Source organism: Ahaetulla prasina, chromosome 7 (assembly GCF_028640845.1).
Source record: "Ahaetulla prasina isolate Xishuangbanna chromosome 7, ASM2864084v1, whole genome shotgun sequence".
Classification (NCBI taxonomy): domain Eukaryota; kingdom Metazoa; phylum Chordata; class Lepidosauria; order Squamata; family Colubridae; genus Ahaetulla; species Ahaetulla prasina.
Genome location: NC_080545.1, coordinates 38,878,287 through 38,902,964, shown reverse-complemented (window position 1 = coordinate 38,902,964; position 24,678 = coordinate 38,878,287). Strand labels below are relative to the sequence as shown.

The 24,678-nt window shown below is 36.8% G+C and overlaps 1 protein-coding gene across 7 annotated transcripts in view; it reads right to left on the bottom strand.

Annotated features, from left to right (window-relative positions):
- Positions 1-501: 501 nt before the first annotated feature.
- PPHLN1 (periphilin 1) overlaps positions 502-24,678 on the bottom strand; it is an 85,891-nt gene continuing 61,714 nt past the window's right edge. For all 7 annotated transcript variants that reach the window (XM_058190138.1, XM_058190136.1, XM_058190135.1 and 4 more), the window contains 5 exons: positions 23,154-23,356; positions 19,767-19,843; positions 19,181-19,300; positions 15,237-15,377; positions 502-1,228 (listed from right to left, as the gene is read on the bottom strand). In XM_058190138.1, coding sequence (XP_058046121.1) covers positions 1,037-1,228; positions 15,237-15,377; positions 19,181-19,300; positions 19,767-19,843; positions 23,154-23,356 — 733 coding nt within the window. In that variant the 3' untranslated portion in view covers positions 502-1,036. The remainder of the gene's footprint in view (positions 1,229-15,236; positions 15,378-19,180; positions 19,301-19,766; positions 19,844-23,153; positions 23,357-24,678) is intronic.

The window sequence follows — 24,678 nt, the reverse complement described above, 5'->3', positions numbered from 1 at the left end:
ATCCATCTGTTTAAACAGAGGAAACTGTTACTGTTTGTTACTTTAGGATTAAATAATCTTACACCTAACCATGGGTAAACAACACTTGAATTGTTCTGTATATTACATGTGGAAAGTACACTTGAACAGTGACAACTGTAATAAATAATCCTGCTGCCCATGAGGCAGTTAATCATTTTATCAAGTATGATATATGAATGTAACCAACCTTGTTGCAATTCTGGGAAGAATCCTTTCAAGTAGCCTACTCTCTAATTGTAACAGATGAATATAACAAAGTGATGTTGGATAAAGCTTAGCTATTGAATTGCAATTATGAGCTTACTTACTCTTCCACCCCACAATTATGGGAAGTATCTTGTCTGAATTACTATACCATTTGTGAAATGATGAATTACACACTTCTCATACTTTGAAAACACTTGTGTTGCCTTCACCAGACCCATTTCTAAAAATAATATCCCATAGTGTAGTGGAAATTACAGAAACTGCAGAAGAGAATAAGAATATATATTTTCCATTACTATTAAAGACAAATATTGTTTATACAACTGTACAAAGCTTTCAAAAAATGCAAATTTTGATACTAACTCTGAAGGAGTTTAATTATTCAGGCTGTTTGAACTTACAAAACCACTAAGCTTAAACAACTAGCTTAATGGAACTGTCCTAACAATGATTTCCAATCAAATTTAAATTAAAGGCAACACATATTTAAAATTTATATAAATACAGATGCACATTTATTTTATATACATTCATCAATATCAATAAAATTACAAAATGGTCTATCATACTCAGCAACCTGTTTCAATAATTGGAGCAGCTTTTTGTTAAAGATTTTCAAAATATGGCTGACATGAACTGAACTTTATATATTCAATATATTTTCCAAATGGAATCAACTAAGTAAATGATATTGTTGTTTTGCAATTAATTCAAATTTATGAAGAGATCAAATGCAAGATGAACAAACGTAGAAGATTAGCATCCATGAATCAGGTAGCCTTTATACATGAGTAACCCATAATTTATCTTACGTTTCTTCAAATTCTTGACTTGTAGAATCATATTCTGCAATGAAGTGTTTAAGTTCTTCAACACATCGCTCACCAATCTCATGCAAATTTTGTCTCAAAGAAAACTGAACAGGTTTTTCTAATGCAGGGTCTTTTTCAATTAGCATCTTCACCACAGCACCAAAAGTTTCACAATCCTGTCGGTATACCTAAAAAATGAGTTTTAGAAATGCATGCAATGAAATACGTTATAGTATCTATCCCAAACTGAACTAAAGCTAGATTTTTAGATCTTATCAAAAATGATATAAGTTTATATTTCCATTTTCTGGAATGAAGAAAAAGGTGGTTATGTGTAGGAGATGGAGTGGTAGAACCTGGGGATGGAAATAAAAGACGGAACAGCCTAGATTCCCCACATTGCCACAAGCAAACTAAGAGCAACTCTCTCTTGAATTCTGTTGACAACTAACTCCAAGGAGTTACTAACCATTAGTTGAGAAGATTCCTGTTCATAGCCTGTTTAGTAATAAACCATTTTAATTAGACCTTCACATGTGGACCTGGTTTTCGTGCCTCTCATTATGCATGTCTTCTAAGATTTCAAATGAATGTTAAGATATTTAGAATTTAATAGCTGGAGTAGTGAAGGGTTGGACAATGAGAATAGACTAGACTAGACTTCTTTATTGGCCAAGTGTGATTGGACACACAAGGAATTTGTCTTGGTGCATACGCTCTCGATGTACATAAAAGAAAAGATACATTCGTCAAGAATCATAAGGTACAACACAATGAAAGTCATAGGGAAACAGTCAATATAAATCTTAAGGATACCAGCAACAAGGTTACAGTCATAGTCATAAGTGGGAGGAGATGGGTAATGGGAATGATGAGAAGATTAATAGTAGTTCAGACTTAGTAAATAGTTTGACAGTGTTGAGGAAATTGTTTAGTAGAGTGATGGCATTCAGGAAAAAAATGTTCTTGTGTCTAGTTGTTCTGGTGTGCAGTGCTCTGTAGCGTCGTTTTGAGGGTAGGAGTTGAAACAGTTTATGTCCAGGATATGAGGGTCTATACATATTTTCACAGCCCTCATGCAGTATACAGGTCCTCAATGGAAGGGAGGTTGGGCCAGAGCTGCAGCGACAAGACGAGGTGTTTGGGAAGTCCCAAAGACTCGTAGATATCTCCGTTTCCCGGTGGTCTTAAGTGATCTAAATCTTTCTGAAGGAAAGACAAACTAGAGGAGCACGGACTGGCCGGCACAGAGGAAGTGCACACTCCTAGTCGGAACAGGAGAAGCTCCTTAAACTGGGCATCGGAGAAAGCGACCACAGAAGTAGCTAAAAAGCTGGGGCAGCTGCAACGGAAGAGGAGGAAGAGAGACAGCGTGTGACATCGAGGTGAGAGACTTTGATATTTTGGGAAAGAAAAGAAGAGATTTTCTGCTACAAGCCCACCTGCAAATTAAAGAGGATGGAAAAGAAGGCTGAAAGGAAGGGGTGAGAACTGGTGTGTATTTGCTCTCACACCCAATAAATTAGCTGCGAAGAAAGCTTGGTGGGGTGGGGGAAGCCAACTTTTATTTGAAAACCAAAGAGAAAGCTGGAAGATCCCTCATAAGATAAAAGTAATTTGGACTTATTGATAGTAACTGGAGAAGTTGAGCCCTATTCCAGATGGGAATAGTGGTAATTGATAAAGGATACTTTATAATCTGAATTTAGCGAAGATTAGAAGTTGAAAGTATGGTGTATTGCTGAAAAGTGAGTCAACATTGCCATCTAGTGGCTGAAGAAAAAGTATTTTTAAGACTAGAAATTTTTTTAACTAACTTGTCCTTGGCATTTGGCCAAAGAGATAAACACAACAGATGTGCAAAGAGAAGATTGGAAGCTGAGCTGTGTTTTTGATTTATAATTTTTTACTGGTTTTTTTTGAAACTGACCTTTTTATTTACCCATTTATGAACACTTTGAAGAATTTGGCTTTGATTTTTCTTTCTTTTTTGTTAGAAGATAATGGGAGGACAAGTAAATAGTTGAGCCCACATGTGGTATTTCTATTCTTTTCTCTTTGCTAAGAATTGTTTGGAATTCCCTTTTTTTTTTCTTTGCTAATTTGGAAGTTTTCGGGTTTTTTTTTCTTTCATAGTACATTTTGGAGGAAGAGACAATAAAATACTTAGAAAACTCAGATTTACCAAAAATATCGGAACAACATAAGACATTGTTAGAAGACAGAATAACAACGATGGAATTGACTGAAGCAATCAAAAAACAAAAAAGTGGGAAGGACCAGATGGCCTACCAGCGGAACTATATAAAGCCTTTCAAGAAATAATGAGTAATGTAATGCTAGACCCGTATAATGAACTTCTAGATAAAGAAAGAATGCCAGACTCATGGAGACATATGTAACATTTAAACCTAAAGAAGATGCAGACTTACAACTGATAAAAAATTATAGACCCATCTCACTATTAAATGTGGATTCTAAGATTTCAAATGAATGTTAAGATATTTAGAATTTAATAGCTGGAGTAGTGAAGGGTTGGACAATGAGAATAGACTAGACTTCTTTATTGGCCAAGTGTGATTGGACACACAAGGAATTTGTCTTGGTGCATACGCTCGATGTACATAAAAGAAAAGATACATTCCAAGAATCATAAGGTACAACACAATGAAAGTCATAGGAAACAGTCAATATAAATCTTAAGGATACCAGCAACAAGGTTACAGTCATAGTCATAAGTGGGAGGAGATGGGTAATGGGAATGATGAGAAGATTAATAGTAGTTCAGACTTAGTAAATAGTTGAGCCCACATGTGGTATTTCTATTCTTTTCTCTTTGCTAAGAATTGTTTGGAATTCCTTTTTTTTCTTTCATAGTACATTTTGGAGGAAGAGACAATAAAATACTTAGAAAACTCAGATTTACCAAAATATCAGAACAACATAAGGCATTGTTAGAAGATAATGGGAGGACAAGTAAATAGTTGAGCCCACATGTGGTATTTCTATTCTTTTCTCTTTGCTAAGAATTGTTTGGAATTCCTTTTTTTTCTTTCATAGTACATTTTGGAGGAAGAGACAATAAAATACTTAGAAAACTCAGATTTACCAAAATATCAGAACAACATAAGACATTGTTAGAAGATAATGGGAGGACAAGTAAATAGTTGAGCCCACATGTGGTATTTCTATTCTTTTCTCTTTGCTAAGAATTGTTTGGAATTCCTTTTTTTTCTTTCATAGTACATTTTGGAGGAAGAGACAATAAAATACTTAGAAAACTCAGATTTACCAAAAATATCGGAACAACATAAGACATTGTTAGAAGACAGAATAACAACGATGGAATTGACTGAAGCAATCAAAAAACAAAAAAGTGGGAAGGACCAGATGGCCTACCAGCGGAACTATATAAAGCCTTTCAAGAAATAATGAGTAATGTAATGCTAGACCCGTATAATGAACTTCTAGATAAAGAAAGAATGCCAGACTCATGGAGACATATGTAACATTTAAACCTAAAGAAGATGCAGACTTACAACTGATAAAAAATTATAGACCCATCTCACTATTAAATGTGGATTCTAAGATTTTTTATTCAATAATGGCAAATGGATTAAAAAGACTGTTAAACGAATTTTTTCATATAGATCAAAATGGTTTCTCATCTAAGAGACAAATTAGAGATAATACGAGGATAATATTAAACGCGTTGGAATACTATGAATCACATCCAGAGAAATAAATGGCAATGATATTTTTAGATGCACAAAAAGCTTTTGACTACGTAAATTGGCAATTTATGATAAAACAATTGAAGACAATGGACTTTGGGGAGAGATTTGTAAATTCTATAAAAACAATTTATGAGAAACAGTCAGCTAAGATAATGATAAATGGAGAAATGACAGGAAATGTTAAAATCAGGAAAGGTACAAGGCAAGGTTGCCCGCTATCCCCAGTACTATTTATTTTGACATTAGACGTTTTGAACAGGAATATCAGAAGAAATGATAACATGAAAGGAATAAAAATTAAAAAAGAATATAAACTACAAGCTTTTGCTGATGATCTAGTATTTATTCTGGAAGAACCACTTACATTGGGTTCTAAACTATTAGAATAGAGGCTTATGGGAAAGTGTCTGGCTTAAAAATAAACAAGGAAAAAATGAAATTACTAGTGAAAAATATGACACAAAAACAGAAAAGAGAAATAATTGAGAGGTTGGATATTCAAGTGGTGAAAAAAGTGAAATACTTAGGAATAGATTTAACATCAAGATGTGTAACGATAAAAAGAGATAATTATTATAAACTGAAAAACCAAATTGAGAAGGATTTGGAGAAATGGAAAAATCTGCAACTCTCACTCATGGGGAGAATAGCAATTATAAAGATGAACACATTACCAAGACTATTATATCTATTTCAGACAGTACCAATAAAACTTGAAAAAACTTATTTTCAACATCTTAGCAAGATAACAAGAAGATTTATATGGCAAAGGAAGAAACCTAGAATTAGTCTAAATATGTTACAGGATATGAGGCTAAGGGGAGGATTTGGACTGCCAAATTGGGAACTATATCACCAGGCAGCAGCACTGACCTGGATGAAGGAGTGGGTAGAATTAAGGAATACAAGATTACTGATTTTGGAAGGACATGATTTGCAACTAGGATGGCATGCTTTTTTATGGTATGGGAAAAGTAAGATACATACATACTTTCATAGACATTACATAAGAAATGCATTGCTAATGGCATGGGAGAAGATTAGAGATAAATACTATATGAAAATTCCAATATGGTTATCAACAATGGAGACTCCAAATACTTTTAATCTTAGAAATATTGTTAGGTATAGGGACTTGTTAACAGACTGGGGAACTGAAGCAGAAACAAGATTTGGAAGAACAGGGGATTGACTTAGATTGGTATATGTATATGCAAATACAAGCAAGATATCAGAAAGATGTTAAACTCTATGGTTTTTATTTAGAAAAGACTGAGCTGGATAGGATTCTCACAGGAACGTAGGACAAATAAATAAAAAAACACATAACTTTTTGTTGGGGATTGAATTAGAAAAGGCACACGTAAAGGACACTATGATAGCTTGGGTTAAAAATTTTGGATATTCAATAGACCTAGACAAATGGCAACAGCTTTGGGAGAGAAATTATAAATTAACCATGTCCACTGCATACAAAGAAAATCAATATGGCAACAGCTTTGGGAGAGAAATTATAAATTAACCATGTCCACTGCATACAAAGAAAATCAATATAAAATGTTTTATAGATGGCATATGCCACTTGAGAAACTGGCAAAAACGTTTAAAGATAAATCAGCTAAATGTTGGAATACTATGAATCACATCTAGAGAAATAAATGGAAATGATATTTCTAGATGCTCAAAAAGCCTATGATAACATAAATTGGCAATTTATGATAAAACAATTAAAGACAATGGACTTTGGGGAGAGATTTGTAAATTCTATAAAAACAATTTATGAGAAACAGTCAGCTAAGATAATGATAAATGGAGAAACGACAGGAAATGTTAAAATCAGGTACAAGGCAAGGTTGTCCGCTATCCCCACTGCTATTCATTTTGACTTTAGAAGTTTTGAACAGGAATATCAGAAGAAATGATAACATTAAAGGAATAAAAGTCAAAAAAGAAGAATATAAACTACAAGCTTTTGCTGATGATTTAGTATTTATTCTGGAAGAACCACTTACATCAGGTTCTAAACTATTAGAACAAATAGAGGCTTAAGGAAAAGTGTCTGGCTTAAAAATAAACAAGGAAAAAATGAAATTACTAGTGAAAAATATGACACAAAAACAGAAAAGAGAAATAATTGAGAGGTTGGATATTCAAGTGGTGAAAAAAGTGAAATACGTAGGAATATATTTAACATCAAGATGTGTAACGATAAAAGAAAATCAATATAAAATGTTTTATAGATGGCATATGCCACTTGAGAAACTGGCAAAAACGTTTAAAGATAAATCAGCTAAATGTTGGAAATGTCATCAGTTACAAGGATCTTATTATCATATGTGGTGGACATGTCCAGAAGCCAAAAACTATTGGGAGAAAATAAAGGATTGGTTAGAAGAAATAACCCAACAACATATTGATTTAAAACCGGAGTTGTTTTTATTGGGGATCCTACCAGAGAAAATTAATAAAGAAAATATTTATTTGATTATACATGTAATTACAGCAGCAAGAATAGTTTTTGCGCAAAATTGGAAAGCAGACAAAATACCCCTGGAAGGAGAAATTATTAGGAAATTTTTAGATTGTGCAGAAATGAACAGATTAACTTTGATGGTTAAAGAAAGAGAGGATTCAGAATATTTTAAGATATGGGATAAATTTTACTATTGTTTAGAAGAAAAGTACAGATAAGTAATGGATAATTATGTAAGAAAATGATAATAATGTATTTGTGGAAAAATGGTAATAGTTTAAATTGAAGTGAAGAAAGAAGAAACAACAAAATGATGGAGCCAGAAAAAAAACACTGAGACGTCACACAGAAGGAATTGCTGATGTTTTAAATGTATGTTTGTCTATAAAATAAAAAACTTTTTTTAAAAAAGGAAGGCAGGTTCGTAGTAATTGTTTTTTCTGCAGTTCTAATTATCCTCTGAAGTCTGTGTCTGTCTTGGGTTACAGAACTAAACCAGACAATTATAGAGGGGCAGATGACAGACTCAATAATTCCTGTGTAGAATTGGATCGGCAGTTCCTTGGGCAGTTTAAGCTTTCCGTTGGCGCAGAAAGAACATTCTTTGTTGTCCTTTTTTGATGATGTTTTTGATCTTGGGTGTTCATTTTAAGTCGTGAGATATGGGACAACCCAGAAATTTGAAGGTTTCTACTGTTGATACTGTGTTGTCTAGTATTGTGAGAGGTGGAAGTATGGAAGGTTTTCTCCTAAAGTCTACCACCATTTCTACGGTTTTGAGTGTGTTCAGTTCCAGATTGTTCTGGTCGCACCATGAGGCTAATCGTTCAACCTCCCATCTCTGTATGCAGATTCATCATTGTCTCGAATGAAACGGAACACTGTTGTGTCATCTGCAAACTTCTGTAGTTTAACAGATGGATCGTTTGAGATGCATATATTGCAGGGGGTCTAACAGTGGATCCGTGATGTTTTCAAGTGAGACAGCACTAGCCTTTCAAAGGTTTTCATAACTACAGATGTTAGAGCAACTGGTCTGTAGTCGTTCAGTTCCTTGATGGTGGGCTTCTTCAGCACTGGGATGATAGTGGAGCGTTTGAAGCAAGGAGGAAAATAGCACATCTCTAGCAATTTATTGAAGATACGGGTGAAGATGGGGGCCAATTGGTCAGCACAGACTTTTAAGCAAGGAGTTATCTTGTCTGGGCCTGGAGCTTTTCCTGGCTTTTGCACTTCCTTTTCTGTGGTCACTAGGGGTTGTGAACCCAATGTGATGGGATCAGTTAAAGGAGGTTTGGCTGTTGTTAGTGTTCTGAGATAGGGTCAGTTGTATGAGGCTTGGCTGTTGTTAGTATGCCTGAGATGGGGGTTGTGGAGATAGGTGGCTGTAGTTTCCTTTCAAACCTGCAGCAAAACACATTTAGTTCATCTACCAGTTGTTGATTTCCTTCAGCCTGGGAAGGAGGTTTGCCATAACCGGTGATAAGAGGTTTCTACATGTTTTCTGGTTCATTTGTGAGAACTGATTCTTTAGCTTTTCAGAGTAGTTTCTTTTTCTTACTCTGATCTCCCTTGTTAATACATTTCTGGCCTGATTGTACAGCATTTTATCACCTTTTCTGTAGGCTTCCTCTTTGGAACAACATAGCTGCTTAAGTTTAGCTGTGAACCAAGATTTGTTGTTACTGTATATTTCCAAGTTCCTGGTCGGTACACACAGGTCTTCACAGAAGCTGACATATGATGTTTCAGTATCTGTGACTTCATCTAAGTTTGCAGAGGTACTTTCAAAAACATTCCAATCAGTGCAGTCAAGACAGGCCTGTAGTTTTAACTTTGCCTCCTCAGTCCAGGTCTTCATTGATTTAATTGTTTGTTTTGTGGTTTTAAGCCTTAGCCTGTAAGCAGGTAAAAGATGAATCATGCAATGATCATACTGTCTCACAGCTGCTTGTGGTAAGGACCGATAAGCATCTTTTAGTGTGGTGTAGTAATGGTTTAAAGTATTCTTGCCTCTAGTGAGACAACTGACATACTGAAAGTATTTTGGTAGCTCTTTCCTAAAGTATGCTTTGTTTAGATCTCCTATAATAATGGCCAGTGAATCGGGATATTTGGCTTCAGCCTCCATAATCTGGTCAGCTACAGGCTTCTGGAGGGACATAAACAGCAATTAGTAGAAATGAGGAGAACTCGCGTGGACAGTAAAATGGTTTACAGTTGATAAGTAAAGACTAAGTTTTCATCACAGAATTTATATATTATAGAATAGAATTTTTTATTGGCCAAGTGTGATTGGACACACAAGGAATTTGTCTTGGTGCATATGCTCTCAGTGTACATAAAAGAAAAGATACGTTCATCAAGGTACAACATTTACAACACAATTGATGGTCAATATATCAATATAAATCATAAGGATTGCCAGCAACAAGTTATAGTCATACAGTCATAAGTGGAAAGAGATTGGTGATGGGAACGATGAGACGATTAATAGTAGTGCAGATTCAGTACATAGTTTGACAGTGTTGATGGAATTATTTGTTTAGCAGAGTGATGGCCTTCGGGAAAAAACTGTTCTTGTGTCTAGTTGTTCTGGTGTGCAGTGTTTTGAGGATAGGAGTTGACACAGTTTATGTCCAGGATGCGAGGGATCTGTAAATATTTTCACGGCCCTCTTCTTCATTCGTGCAGTATACAGGTCCTCAATGGAAGGCAGGTTGGTAGCAATTATTTTTTCTGCAGTTCTAATTATCCTCTGAAGTCTGTGTTTTTCTTGTTGGGTTGCAGAACTGAACCAGACAGTTATAGAGGTGCAAATGACAGACTCAATAATTCCTCTGTAGAACTGAATCAGCAGCTCCTTGGGCAGTTTGAGCTTACTGAGTTGGCGCAGAAAGAACATTCTTTGTTGTCCTTTTTTAATGATGTTTTTGATGTTAGCTGTCCATTTTAGATCTTGCGATATGATAGAACCTAGAAATTTGAAGGTTTCTACTGTTGATACTGTGTTGTCTAGTATTGTGAGAGGTGGAAGTATGGAAAGGTTTCTCCTAAAGTCTACCACCATTTCTATGGTTTTGAGTGTATAGTTATATCCTGAGACCAGCTGTTGTTGATATATAAGCATGCGTCTCCTCTCTTCTTTTTACCTGATGATTCTGCAATTCTGTCTGCTCTATGTATCTGAAACCCTGCAATTTGCATGTTGTTGTCATTAATATCATCATGTAACCAGATTTCAATAAAACATAGGGCAGCTGCGCTATGAAAATCAGAGTTGCATCTGTTTAAAAGGAATATTTCATCCATCTTGTTAGCAAGTGAATGTAAATTTGTCAGGAAGATCGAAGGCAGAGCAATTCTATTTCCCCATTCCTTAGCTTGTTTAAAATTCCCATCCTTTTACCTCATCTCCGTTTTCTCCATTTGGTTTTCTTGGTAATCCATAGCTCTGGGGAAATTGCTTCTTCCTGTGTTAGAATCTCCTCCGTGTTTGTAAAGATGGTATGTGTGTGTGAAATCACAGAAAGCTGATCCTTAAAGTAACATTGCTTAATTCTTAGCAGATGGTCTCATGAGTAAGAAATCCATATTGAGTTGCAGAGAATAATTAAAAATAAAGAAACCATTAGAGAGCATTTCACCAAGGCAGCCTTCGGCGGCGCCATCTTGAATTATATCCCAGGTGTAGAGTCAGGTGTAGAATAAGAGTCCTTCGGGAGAAGGGCGGTATAAAAATTTAATAAATAAATAAATAAATAAATAAATAAATAAATAAGAACACACTTACAGCTAATTGGTTAAAGAGAGCTGGCCACTGCATGAGGGAATCTCAGTTGTAATTAGTTGCTATGAGAGTGAAGGGGGAGTTTTGTTTTTCCCCGCCTTTTGCCCTGTATGCTCTATGATTTACCTGATGTTCCTACTGTGTTGATTTACCTAACAACGCAGCTGTTTGCCTCCCTTTTTACTGTAAATATATTTATCATATTTTTCGCACTATAAGACACACTGGACCCTAAGACGAACATTAGCTTTAGAGGCGGAAAAAAGAAAAAAAACACCTGTTTCTGCCTCCCAGCATCCATCTGATATTCATCTGGCTATGTTGTGTTTTCAGCTCCCGAGCCGGGCCTCCTGGCAGAGAGTGACTCAGAGAGTGAGGGGGAAGAGCCGATAGGGCTTCCCTCTGCAGGACCTTCCTCCCTAGCTCCGCTCCAGGCTCCAGAGGCAGGCCAGGTGGAGGAGCTGCCACGGTCTCTTTCCCCAGACCCCTCCTCCTCCCTTGCCATGCCCAAGAGCCAGCTGTGGAGGATCAATCTTGACTAGATGCAAGGCAGCAACGCCGAGATAGGCGTGCGCAGCAAAGGAAAGGGAGGGGCCGCCCCAGGGAGTGCTGAGTCACGAAGCCACACCCCACAGGGTATAAAAGTGGGTGGAGCTACCATTGGGCTTTGTGACGGTCAAAAACTGACTTTTGGGAAACCATGGCTGCCTTATTGCGAGACTACAAATCTGACTGTTGGATTTCTGTTTATCTCTGAACTCTGGGTTGCTCCAGCAATGGCCTGCAGTTGCACTGAGGAGATAAGAGACCTTGGCAGGCAATCGCAGGTTCGTTGCCAGAACTGATATCTGTAATAAATTGCTGGCAATTATAGTCAGCTCGCGTGTATTCTTGGTTGCGGTTGGGGGGGACAGAACAGGCTAGTGTCCTTGCGGCAAACAGCCTGCCTACTCTGTGTCTGCTGCCTCTGCTGGGGAATGCTGGAGCCTTTGCTGTCAAGCAGCTAATTGGCGTTTGGACTGGCTTCATGCAAAACCGACCATTAGCTGTTCTAGGTGGTGACGATCACCAACACCAATCGCCGCATTTCGCCACCGCTGCCAATCACCTCTGCCTATTGTCACCGCCTCTGTGGCGGTGGTGATTGGGAGTGGTGGTGAACGGCAGCAATCCCCTCCACCTAGAACACCTGATGGGCAGTATTCCAGGAGGCTGATCCAACCACCAATCAGCTGCTTGGCAGCAAAGGCTTCAGCGTTCCCTGGTGGCAGTGGACGGCGGCAGTGATGACAGCCAGTGGTAAATGCCACTGCACCAACCCCTTCTCCCGCCACAGTATTTACTGTATAATACGCACAGACGTTACCACTTGCTTTTTGGGGGTGGGTGAGAAGTGTGTCTTATAGTGTGAAAAATATGGTATATAAAATCACAAATTCTTGTCAGCATCTCTGACTCCATTTGGACACCGGCCGTGCAATTCCCTGACAAGGAATTGAAAAATTCTTCTATTTACTAATCTTAAACATAAAGCAGTTGACCTCACTTATCAAAGTACCAAGTAAGCATAATGTGGTGGCATGTATTGTGATGGGTTTACCCATGTTAGCACCTCTGTTAGGTGAGGTGCACTGGCTTGCAGTTTATTTTGAGATGCAAGATGCTGGTCTTGTATGTCACAGAGTCAGGTTATTTCTAGGACTGCCTTTCTTAAGGACATCTACCCATCTACCCATCCTAACAGATCATATAGGGTGAACATGCTATGAATTTCTTCCTTTAACCATTACCATCTTATGAGAGTTAAGCAGCATGCCTGTCAGGTCCCACAGATTCCTATAGGGACGCTGTCATTCTGGTGAAAGGGTGAAGGGTTAGAAGGATCTCTGTATAGGATTTCTTTTTCTATTTCTTGCTTTGCTTTGCTGTAACTTTTGGGACCTTGAGCAGCTGCCTTATCTCTTCTCTGGAGAAGAGTAGCAGCGTTTCCTTGGAGATCAGCATTTATCACCTTCTCGGTCTGAGTTTCCCATAACTTCTTCACACACCAGAATTGGCTCGATGATGTATTGGACTTTGGGAGGGACTCTGTCTGCAATGGTTTAATCTAAAGTTTCAAGCAGGAAAAGTTACTTCCTGCCTACATCTCTTGCTGTCACAATCTTTCCTTTTGAAATGGCTTTTGTTTCAAGACTTCTGTTTTCTTGAGAAGACTGGTGAGGCAGGATCTTATAGTGCCTTTTCCATGGCCATCCCTGCCTTGCAGAACACTCTTCCCCCTGAAATTTGGCAGATCTCTACCCTCCTAACCTTCTGAATTGCACTGAAGACCTGGTTCCCCCCACCCCAAGTGCTGGGATAGGATGATGTGATTGCATGTTGGAAGCTAGACATAGTGCCAGGGGGTTTTATTTGTTTTTCATGTTTATGGTTTTAAGAGTTTTAATGCAGTTTTTATATTTTTTTAATTCTTGATTGAGAGTCATTCAGAGTTTGGTTGGAAATGGGCAGCTATATAAATATTTTAAATAAATATGTAATATTTATTTACATATTATCAGAGATGCCAATTAATTCAGAATCCCAACGTTCACCAAAATAATAAAAAGGGGACAATGGCACAGATGGGAAATCTATCTGATATACAGGAACAGTTTTTGAAAGAGTTGCATCGATACTTGTGCAAAATATATCATGATCAAGAGTTATTATTTTTATTCCATTTTGAATGGAAGGAGAGATGAGTGAGGTTTGTAAATAATAGAAAGCAGATGGAGAAACCTATGTATAGGACCATTTATTAAAATTTCTAATTTTAAACCTGAATAATAATACAGATAGTCCTTAATTTACAACAGTTCACTTAATGACCAAAGTCACAAAAGCACTGAAAAAAGTGGTTTATGACCATTTTTCACAGTTACAACTATTGCAGCATTCAGCAAGGCAATGATCACTACAATGTTTCCTCTACAACACGGGTGTCAAACTCGCGGCATCATGTCACAATGTTTTTTCCTTCAGTGGGCATGGCCTGCACTTGGTGCATCCAGCCTGCGGGCCGCAAGTTTGACACCCCTGTTCTACAATAAAAAGAAGCATCCATGAATAGACAGATATGCTGTATACTCTAAAATGTAATCTTGGCATTTAATTATTCTAATTCTACTAATGAAGCTGCATTTTATAAAGTAACAAAGTGATATCAAAGCATGTTTAAAAATTAGGAATATTTTATTTTTCTCTCCCCTTACTATTTTTCGCTAAAATGTTTTCCCCCATTTCTTCAAAATTTCTGGAAATGTTACTTTCTTTTCTAAGCTGTTTTTCTCAATATGCTTCTCTTTTGACATACTGGCCATGCTGCAAAAGTTGCAGTCTCAATATATCTAAAAAGCAACATATTGGGAAAGGTTAAGAATGATCATGTTTACTAGAGCCTAAAATAGACGTGAGTCCAAGCAGTTGTTGCTACAGCTTCATAAAAGGGATTAAACATACTACCCTAGATCTATATTGCTTCATTCTATAGATGACTAGCAAGAGCAGCTGCCTCCTCTGCTTATTTTTAAACTCTCGTTAGCATACTATGCTGTAATAGCATAATCCTATTTCATAGGAAATGTACTCTACTTTCCCAGTAATAAATATTGAAATTAAAAACAGTGTAAGATGATTTAAAGATGGAAGGTGAGTTAAAATTTTCAATACAGATGTGAAGAAATGTGTTTTACTCTCAGCATTTACTCAATTGGACCACAAAAGTTAATAGATGTTCACAAACAGTAACACTGGACATAGTCATCCATAAGACAATCATTATTGAATAGCATTCCAAAATATAGTCATGACAAAGTTACAAATTATGGTGAAAATACAACCTTATACTTCCTAAAATGAACACTTATTAGGACAGTGACAAAAGCTAACCTCACGAAGCATTCCTTTATATTCTCAATCCAATGAATATGTAATTTTGATTTGACAACAACAAAAACAACAAAATCCTTTTTGTAGTAAAAGAAAGTGCCAGATTTACTTTAGAAATTTAAATCATTGTAATAAATTTGCTATTTATTTCATCTTAAACTATGTTGTGTAGATCAGTTAAAACTTTTAGTCAAATTGTACAGCAAAGTTAATATGGAGGGGGAAAAAACCCTCACAAATATTCATAAAAGCGAAGTGTGGCTTACTTGTTCAATTTCCTTTGTCTTTTGAGCAATTGCCTTTGAGCGATTAACGTGATAGTTGTCTTCAAATAATTGATTGCTGTCTGTTATACTAGCACCTGTTTCTTCATGGTGTTCTATATACAATGGATCTGAGGATGTGGCCTTTAAAAATGAAGAATAATTTTATGTGGCTAAAACTGATTATATGAAATATTGTTAATTTAAATAATTGCAACTAGTTATCTGCATTCTTGCATTTCAAGCAATCCTCACAGTTCACATTAGAAAAACAATCAAATTTATTCTATGTATGTATGTATACCAGGGGTGAAATCCAGCAGATTCTGGAGAACCAGTAAGCGGAAATTTTGAGCAATTCAGAGAACCGGCAGCAGAAATTTTGAGTAGTTCGGAGAACCAGCAAATATCACCTCTGGCTGGGGTGGGAATGGAGATTTTGCAGTATCCTTCCCCTGGAATGGGTTGGGAATTGAGATTTTGCAGTATCCTTCCCCTGCCATGCCCACCAAGCCACACCCACAGAACCAGTAGTAAAAAAATTTGGATTTTACCACTGATGTATACTTACATTAAACTAGATATCAAAATATAGTACAAATCATTGGGTGAACAGTACATATTTCAGATCTGATATGTTGAAAGAGCAACCAGATGTATTACACTGGAAAGTTTGGTCTAGTGCCGTGATGGCGAACCTATGGCAGGTGGCACACGGAGCCATACCAGTGGTCATGTGAGCGTTGCCCTAGCTCAGGCCTTCAGGGCCCACTGGAAGTCGGGTAATAGGCTGTTTCCAGTCTCCTGGGGAGGGATGGACGTTTTCACCCTTCTCAGGCTCCAAGAAAGCCTCTGGAGCCTGGGGAGGGCGAAAAACAGGCCTACCGGGCCCACTGTGCCATCACATGCCCAAAGCAGGGGGAGCGCGGAGGGGTCACGTGTTCATGTGTGGGGGGCAGCGCACATTGAATTATGGGTGTGGGCACGCACGCGCATGAGCCCCCCCCTGCGCTCCCCCATTTTTGGCACGCGGTGGCAAAAAGGTTAGCCATCACTGGTCTAGTGATTAAACACCAGTCCAGAAACTGGAAGACCAGAGTTCTAGTCCCACCTTAGCCACAAAAGTTAACTGGGTGACCTGGGACCAGTCACTCTCTCTCAGCCCAACATCTCACAGGGTTGCTCTTGTGGAGAAAACAGGAGGAAAAAGTATTAGCTATGTTTGCTGCCATTAGTTATTTATAAAAATAATAAATACGGGATCTAAATAAATAAATAAATTTTAAGATATTACCTTTCAGATTTTAAACATACATAAAGCAAAAAGAACAAATTAAGTGAAATAAAATTATATTGAGGAGTACATACAGTTTTAGTAATATAGCTACTGTGGAAGAAGAATGAGAAATTTGAAAATAACATGAGGTCCATATTTCCAGATCTTTTCAACAAAAGCCGTGCAATCCTCACTGCCTAACCTTCAAGCACATTTTTTCCTCTTTGGAGAACAGCTTTACATTTTGGTGACAAGCTGGATCTTGAACTAGCTGTGATTTTTTTTCAATCTTTCTGAGAATCAAATTTTAAATAAATACCAAAAGCCTAATCATACACTAAAGAAACCTTTTACTCAGATAATTAAGCAAGATTCTTTAAGAAAAAAATGATAGGGGATCATTTTTGGTATGTAAAGATAAGAATAATATCAGATCTGAAAAGCTAGGCATCTGTTATTACATGGGGATGAAAATAAAAGAAAGTACATTCATCATCAAAGAAACCGTTCCAACTTCTGTTTCTCATTAAAACAGAGTCCGAAACAATAGGTAGCCCTTGACTTACAGCCATAACTGGGATTGGAATCTGTCATAAGTCAATCTGTTCGTAAAACAAGATGTCATGTGACTGCAGCAACTTATGATGGTAATCATGATGTTCGCCGTTGTAACCATTGACCAAGATCAAGGGTCATGAACTGAGTAACTACCCAAATCCAAGCCTGAGCAAGGTAAGGGACTGCTTCCAATTTTCTCATCTGCTCATTTCACCCCACATCTGACTTTCTGCCAATCTGCACCCTGCCTTGCAGGTCACCAAACAGCCCCAGGATTGTACTGCTTGCCCAGAGCCCTTCTCTCCCAGTTCCCTGCACTAATCTTCCACTTTTGCACCCAGCTACCAAAGCAGAAGTGGCTCATTGCCTTTGCTGTCTTCTTTTTAGACTCTTTTTGCTGCCTTTGCTGCCTCCTGCTTGGACCCAACTTTTCCCACAGTTGTCTTTTGCACTATCTTTGAGCTTGAAATGCTCCTGTAGTTGTAAGTGCGAGTGAGTTGGCAAGGATCTAAAATTCTACCAAGTGGCCTGTGGTCATGTGATCGAAATTTGGGAGCTTGGAAACTTGTTTATATACAAACGGTTGCAGTACCCCTTGCAACCTTCCCTGCTGTACTTCCCCAGAAGAGTCAATAGGGAAGCTGGTAAGAAAGATTGAAGATTATTAGGGTAAGTCTCTTCCACTAGATTCATTCTGCCCCAGCCATTCTGCACTCATGTCACACCAACCATACATAATTTTGTGCATTCTCCCTGGCTTGCACTACACCTTCATGCATCCCTCCCAACTCTCGCCACTTGGTGCATCTCCTTAGATTGCCTGCATTACCTCTTTTGCTCTCTCCCTGCCCTTCATTGTGCCTTTCCTAAACTTGCACTCACCTTCTTGTTCCCCTCTGTATTCAGCAGCACCTACTTACCTGCCTAATGGCCTGGCATTTGCAACTTTTTGTTAGCTTCCCCACCAATTTTGGTTGTGAGAAACTGGCAGGAAGTGACTCACCTAAGTGTGAGATTTGATTAACAATGGCATTTGGAAGTGCAAGGACTGCCATTGCTAAATATTTACATTTAATGACTTTGCTTAGCCAATAGAAATTGTGGTCCCAACTGCCATTGTAAGTTAAGTACTACCTGTATATATTAAACAAACCTGCACGGTTGGTTAACCTGGAAAATATTATATTATCCAATTTGACTAAAAACTAGGACTTTCAAATTTGCCATCTGGGTTGTATGGAAATAGAAGATTGTTGTTCAGCTCATACATGACAATTTATCTCAGTACAGGTAGTACACGAATTAACTAATTACTGATACCACTATTTACTGTTGTGGTGAATGGCTACTTTCTTACTTTTAACTTCATATAACATTGTTACAACCTATATTTTTTATATTTCAATGTTAGTTAATTTTTCTTCATTAGGATCTTAACTAAGGGTAATATTTGATAAATCTCATAAACTGAATTCTATTGCATCTTTAGGAATATATAACTATTTTTTGAATTTTGTGGATAACACCAACGTGATACACTCCCTGAAAATGTGTACTTGTATTTCTTTTTTAAAAAGTTAAGACGGAAGAAATTCTGGCTAAGTGAAATCAATAAATATTGGTTTTACAGAAGTAATAAAAAATTCTGCATTATTAAACTATTAGTTCATACTATATCAGGGATGGTAATTAATTTTTCCAAAGAGCCACATGAGAAATTGGGACTATTATGGAGGGGCGCCACCCTACCCGCCCTGCACTGCCCCTCCTGCCACCCTGTCCTGCACTGCCGATACCCCACCCCCGCAGGCTATGCTGGGATCACCCGCAGACCAGATGTGGCTCACAGAGTATAAAGTGCCCAGGTCTGGACTACAGACTTGCACAAGTTGATAATTATAGAATTATCAAATTTAGTAATATGTTGAGATTAGCAATTAGGAAACATCATCCATTCAACATATATTACTCATTGTTTTTCTGTTCACCGTATTTCACATGATTGCAAGCCCAGTAATGAGGGGACTGAGCTACAGGAGGAAAGGCAGAATATAATTGAGTGAATGAAATAAATGACCATGTACAAATGTTTATTAGTGTTATTTTTACTCACATCATACTCTGAAATTTCAGGTATAGTGCTTGCCTCTACTTTCTCTGCCTTTTCAGCTGCCCATCGGCTTGCAGCCTCTGCAAGCTCCTTTTCCGATAATCTGCTGCTTTTGACCAAAGTCTGATGAAAAAAAATCCCAATGTGTAAATGAAGTAAATGAATGAGTCCCTAGGGAGATAGGGCGGTATACAAATACGATAAATAAATAAATAAAATAAATAAATAAGTTGTATGCAATAAGATGGAAACATTTTAGTGAACAGTTTAAGAATCCTGAAGCAGACTCAAATGTATTACTGCAGCAAAAGCTATATACTGAATAAAGAATGTTTAAATTTTTCCAGCAGAACGCTCAACAATAAATCTTCTGCAGAAAACTGAGAAATTTCCAAAATAAACTAAGGACACAGGTGTACCAAGACAGAGAAGAGACTAACTGAAAACCCCATTGTACTCTAGCTTAATGTAACACTTTAAAATATATGCAGAAAATCAAAATCAAGAGAGAAGAATGTAGCAAAAACCATTCTCCATTCAAATTATTTTTACTGCTAAAGATTTAGAACAATTTAGATAATAAACTTACTTTTGCAGGTGATAGTGCTGTAGCTCCTGAAGGAGATACATCTCTTGAAGTCTTCAAACTCTGAGTTGAAGATCTCTCTTTATGTAGAGAGAATACAAAAATATGAGCAGAAAAACATTTTAGCTTGTAGTACTAAGTCTATGGTTCGACTGAAAATATGTTACGAAACAACTAAGACTGTGGTGTTGAATATGGATTAGACTAGTGGTTTTCAAAACATTTTGGTCTGAGCAGCTCTTAAACATTCTTAAAAATGATTGAGGTTCATCTTTTAAGTGATTGACAGTGTATTTACATGGGTTATATTTATCAATATCTGCTGCATTAAAAATTAAAAATTTTAAATGTTAAAAAAAATTGACTTTGTGGACCCCTTGAAAGATTTTGGGATCAAGATTCCCCAGACCACACTTTGGGAACCACTGGGTTAGACCAATATTTTTCAACCTATAGTGTGCATACCAGTGGTATGATGCAGAAATAAAAGGTTTTTTCCCCCCTAGTAAATTACTAGGAAATTGGAATTTTCCTGATAATTAAGATTTGCTTCCCTTTCACTTTGTGACCAGCATGAAGTTTGATATATTGGACACTTTATATATTGCATCCACTGAACAGCTCGAAGAACCTCTGCCTTTTCACTGAAACTTAAAGAGTACAATAATCTAGACCAGGGGTGTCAAACTGGTGGCCCACGGGACAGATGAGTCACACTCAGGCCACACCCACCCCTGCTCCGCAAAAAAGCATTGTGAAACGTCCCATGATGGCAATGTGATGCTGCGAGTTTGAAACCCGTTACTTAGATTGAAGAAGCATTGCCCACGTTTTGCTGAAGGGGATTCTTTGCAGACTATTTCCCTAATTTTCCCAAATTCTTATCTTCACTTTCCTAGATGTGTGCATGTTTTTCCATATAAAATCTTTGCTGCTTTGTGGAAAAAAGACACACACAAAAGATGTTCTCATTTTCTCTCAGTACTAACAGGTTCCTTCCCTTCATATATTCCTCAAGTATGTATCTCACAGAGCATCTCATGATTCACCTTATATGTTATTCCTTTCATTGAACTACTTTGGACTTTTACCAGTTTGCACCCAACTAAAACAAAAGCTGTCCTTCAAAGCAGCAAAAAGAAATAAGAAGTCATGGGCAGATCAAGACAATCAGTAATTTTTCTTCTCTATATTGCTGCCCTAGTTTTAGAATGCTTACACCTAATCCTTTTTCATTCTCCACTCACTGGCTATAGATAGCCTTTTACCCTTTTTCTACTTTGCAAGTAGAAGCAAGGAGCTAGAACAAGCTTTGGTGAGTCATACAGTAGTTGTTTGGCCCATTGTTTTACCCATGTTTTGATTCTTAGCTTATGGGTAAAATGGGAGAGAAGGGATACATATTTAAACATTAATTATAACAGAATACTTTTAACAAAGCTGTTAGAATTCTCAATTTGAACCATACAGCAATGATTATTAGCTATGATAGGTATACTGTTTAAAAATTTAGATGGGATATAAGGTATGTGACTGAATTTATAAAGGTTTAGATATAACTATGATGAAGAATAAAATATAAAGTTCAGAGTTCTTCTCAGAAAAAAATAGGAAACGATGTTTGTAGTATGGTGGGACCCACGTTCCTGACAAGAGTCAGTTGTACAACATTCTATTCAGAGAAATGTTATTCTGGGGAAAGGAATGGAATATATTGTTCACCTACAGGAATGGAATATATAATTTAAAAAATCTATGTTAACCCAAAAGAACACTTACTTTTAAAAGGATATTTATATTTTTAATGTTCCTGAATTAACCATTAGCCAATTAGATTGCAATTATATACAATTATGCAACACACTGACTAAGTGAAGCAATTATGTACAAACTCAATTCAAGTAAAGCTGTCAAAAAGTTCTAATGTATCTTTGCTTTGAGAGTCATATTATTTCATTGCTTATCTTTAGTATTTTCCTAAATAAAATCAAGTGACAATATTGTATTACTTCTAGGAGCAATTTCACTGCAGATCATAAAAACACGTTCACATAATTATTATATTCCTAACTCAAGACAGGTTCATTATACAGAGACTGCTTCCTAGATATCCAGGGACAGAACTACTGCTCAAGGGAAGTTACACTTGTGTGTAACATCCTTTAAGTGGAAAATTATTTTCATCAATTAATGTTTCCTTCTGTTTTCCCATCATCATCTCCTTCATTATCCAGATGACTTCCCCCATTTTCTTGGAAGTAGTTTTGGAGACCAAGAGATGGCAGGGATAAAGAAGAATGTATAAATGGAAAGCATTTTGGAAAGATGATCAAAGGCCTGGAGACTAAATCATATGAAGAACAGCTGCAGGTTTTGAGTCTGGCTAGTCTAAAGAAAAGAATAATTAGGGGTGGCATTATAGCAGTATTTCAGTATTTGAGACGCTGCCACAAAGAAGAGGGGGGTCCAATTATTCTCCAAAGCACCAGAGGGCAGGACAAGGAATAATGGTTGGAAATTAAACAAAGAGAGAAGCAACCTGGAATTAAGGAGAAACTTCCTAACAGTGAGGACAATTAAACAATAGAACAGCTTGCCTGGAGGTTTTTAAGAAGAGACTGGACAGGTACTTGTCTGAGATGGTATAGGTTCCCCTGCTTGAGCAGGGGGCTGGACTAGAACACCTCCAAGGTCCCTTCCAGCTCTATTCTATTCCATTCCATTCCATTCCATTCCATTCCATTCCATTCCATTCCATTCCATTCTATTCTATTCTATTCTATTCTATTCTATTCTAGCATGCTTCATTGTTCAGATGGATAAGGACTCTTTGGATCTCATCAAGATGCTTACAGAGATATCCTTAAATTATTAACCTGTGGCTTGAGTAACTTAAGAAAATATGTAGTGACATACATAATAAGGAAATGTGAAATGCTGAGTTAGATAAATTTTTAAAGCAGATCTTATTTACTTTGTAAACAAAGATATAATATAAAAAAATCTCAATGAAATGAGAATTCACAATATTACATACCAACAAAACGTGTGTATTGAAATGATGTATAGACAAGATAAATAATGAAACCACTTGCTTTTCCTCTCCTTCCCACTCCCTTTGTGTCTTCTTTTCTTGTCTGCCTTGTGTCCTTTAAGATTAAAGTGTTTTCTTGTTTGTTGCTCATTACTATGAAAAATTGCTACTTGAAACATTCTTTCATTTGAGAAAATGTAAATCTACATGGTGCCAAGGATTGAATTTTTCCGGTTTTGAGTACGGTAGATTTTGTTTGCAAGGATTCCAGCTCATGGCTTTGGATTTTCTTTTTTGAATGATTAATCCTACATTACCTTTCAGGGAAATATTTCTTTTATATAAAGATGACATACTTCTGCTATGCTGGGATTGATGGAAGGTGTAGGCTTTGCTTCTATCAGGTGAATAACTTCTGCTGCTGACACTGGAGCCAGATCTGCTGTGAGGAGATTCTCTTCGGCCAATCGGTGATTCTCTGAAGTAAGGGGAATCCCTTTTATGTGGGGAGCGATCTCTTGCATACTGAGGATATATAGGTTTCCGTCGTATGCCATCTCTTTAAAAATCATTGCAATAAACAAATAAAAAGATTCATTTATTCAGCAAGAGCGCCAAGTAAAGACCAAACTTCTTCTGAATCTTTCCTTAGACAAGGTTCTCAATTCTCTAACTGACAAGGAAAAAATACAATGAAAATCAAGAGTTTTTTAATAATAATAAAAAAAGAATTACTCAAGCAGGGAAAAAAAGTATCAATGAAGTGTATAATGGAAAGTGTTACAGGGTAGAAGGCAAGTTCGAATTTTGAGCTGTCTCAAAAATAAGTATTGTTTCTTTGCTAGGAATCTGTAAGATTTTTTAATATATTTTTTACATTTTAAAATATTTTCCCATTAAGAAAAAAGGACTTCATACATATTTATGACTGAAAATCTTTTTTATATTTTCTTGGATTGTAGTAACAATTGTCTAAACCCATTTACTAAACAATAAGAAGCAGAACATTTCCTGATGCAGCTCTATGTTTTTATCAATCATTATGTTTTACCCTTATGGAAGTCATTGTTCAGGGAAAAAATATTTATTTCCTTTGTTTCACACTTTCATACTTTATATAATGACCAATTTAAGTCCAATGAAAACAAAATTCTACTTACTAGAAAACTAAATAGCCAAAGTTAACATTGCATTTGGCCATTAAATCAAAGCACGATATACTAGGGAAAAATATATAAGGATAATAAAACTTCAAACTGTAGAGATACTCATAAAGTTAATAAGTGTCCACACAAAGTAGATCCAGATTAGGGCTGTCCATTACAACTAGGAAATAGGTGAAGAGGTATTTTTCAATGTATTGAAGAGTTCTCACCTCCTCTCTAGGCTTTTACAGCCATTTTATTGCATGCAATAAAAAGGAACTATTTAAAGCAACCTGAAACCCAATTTATTTAATGCTTATTTCTGTCTCTTTCAAGTACTTTTTTTAAGTGCATGACCTCCAGAAAATAACACAGATTCAGCCACTTAAAGGTAAATAGAGGAAAAACGACCTCTAGTGTACACTAGAGGCTCTTCAGCATTGAAACAAATGTAATTTGCATGAAGTTTTTCCAAGGTTGTAGCTAACAATAAAACAATCACAGTATTGGCATCAACTTAGCAAGATAGACCCTGAAAGTAATATAACCAAATACTATAATATATAGAAATTCAATAGAAGAGGTTTCTGTAACAACCAAAGAAGTAGAAATCTGCAAATGTAGAGTATAATTGAACATCGACCGAACAAAAAGTCTGGGGCTTCCAGAGAAGCTGAAGACAGCTCCATGAGAGTGGAGGCAATGATCACAGCAATAAGAGAAGACTGTTTGTCCT